This window comes from Sarcophilus harrisii, chromosome 3, assembly GCF_902635505.1.
Source record: "Sarcophilus harrisii chromosome 3, mSarHar1.11, whole genome shotgun sequence".
NCBI lineage: Eukaryota > Metazoa > Chordata > Mammalia > Dasyuromorphia > Dasyuridae > Sarcophilus > Sarcophilus harrisii.
The window spans coordinates 396,738,468-396,740,043 of NC_045428.1; the positions used below are offsets into that span (position 1 = coordinate 396,738,468).

Here is a 1,576-nt window from a genome sequence, read left to right on the forward strand (position 1 = left end):
GGATGTAATTAAAATATTTAATTAAGATATGACTAGGATAAAAGGGAGCAATTGGTTGTGTTTACAACCTCCAGATCTCCTTCTCCTTTTGTTTTTTTTTTTTTTTTTTTTTTTTTTGTGGAATAGACTAAAAAGAAAAAATAAAATAAAAGCAAGCTCTTCCTCCCTCTCCCCATCAGCCTGTGTAGAAGGTAAACACAATAAGAGAAGGTAAAACAGGAAAAGAGATGGCTGCACTCTATGGGGACTGATTTTTGCTCTCTTTCTCTTCTTAAGAGCTCTAGAGAGCCAGCACCTGCAGCCCGATGCCTCCTTATCATTAAATGTTATGGCTGTGGTGCTTGTTAGTATTTTATACTGTGTTTTATGATGCTGCCGTGTTCAAGTTACACCACGCTACGGTTTAAACTTTGATCATACCGACCTTTACTTTCCTTCTCTTGGACTTCTGGGCTGGACACGGACACTTCAGCTAGGCAGCTCCTCTCCTCTGGCAAAGTGGACTTGGGCTCGGGGCTTTCCACTTGAGGGACTTTAGCTGAGTCCTGGTTGCTGGGGTTTTCACTCATTTTCTTTTCCATCTGAAGGTGGGCAGAAGATAGCTGCGGTTTGGCAGAGCCGCGAGGGTTTAACTGTAACATTACAGTTGAACTCGTTTCGGGGCTGTTATTGTACTCTTGGGTTTTCCCAGTGGCGTAGGTCTGGCTCAGTCTAAAATATCCTGGGACAGGAACCTCGGGATTTTCAATGGGGCATGATTCAGAGACCAACCTCTGGTAAGAAGGGACGTCAGAAGAAATTAGTTTGGTTCGCTTATCGGAATACATGCAGCAATTGGTTTCTTCCTTAATATTGGTAGTGAAGGAGCAAGTAGGGACTTGCTGTGTAACAGGTTGCTCTATTCGACAAGATCTGCTCGGATCTGTCCAACTCTCTACTTGAGGTATATAAGGATGCACATTCATACCCATATTTTGGTGATTAACTTCTCTTTTAGCCAGAGACGGGAGCAGTCCACAGGTTTGCATTCCATAAGTCCCCATGTCTGTGCTGGGTGGTGGCATGTACATGCTGGCGCTGCTAGAATAAAAACTGTCACTCCTGCAGGCACTGATCAAGGAATCTACTAAAAAAGTATTAGCAGCAGGAGAGCTGTTGGGAAAGGACATTTTGGGGAGGAATTTGAAGAAGAGAGATTGTGTCCTTTGTAGGCTGACATCTCTAGGAAAACATTCCCTGTGTAATTGTGGATGCCTCTGCCCGACCACATGACAACCAAGCCAATGAGATTTGAAAATGGCCTTGAGCCGCTGCCTCCTCGTGGGTCACGTGCTCCCCGGGCCCGGCCGGTCCGCCAAGCAACCACGGACAACAGCGACATCTACAACGCGTAGGGGATAGTGCGGGGAGAGCGGGGCGCTCCTCTGAAGCTGGTCTCGGGCAGACAGCCCTGGCGCACTGCGCCCAAGGCAAACAAGGGGCTTTCGGCAGCCAGGCAGCCCGGCGGCCGAGCGGGAGGGAAGGAGGACAGGAGGCGAAGAGCAAAGAAGGAAAGAGGAGAAGAGGAGGGAGAGGG

General features: G+C 47.8%; 1 protein-coding gene across 1 annotated transcript in view; it reads right to left on the reverse strand.

Moving 5' to 3' along the window:
• HOXD10 (homeobox D10) overlaps positions 1-1,576 on the reverse strand; it is a 4,016-nt gene extending 2,440 nt beyond the window's left edge. Inside the window, exon 1 of the mRNA XM_003763984.2 lies at positions 425-1,576. Coding sequence (XP_003764032.1) covers positions 425-1,169 — 745 coding nt within the window. The 5' untranslated portion in view covers positions 1,170-1,576. The remainder of the gene's footprint in view (positions 1-424) is intronic.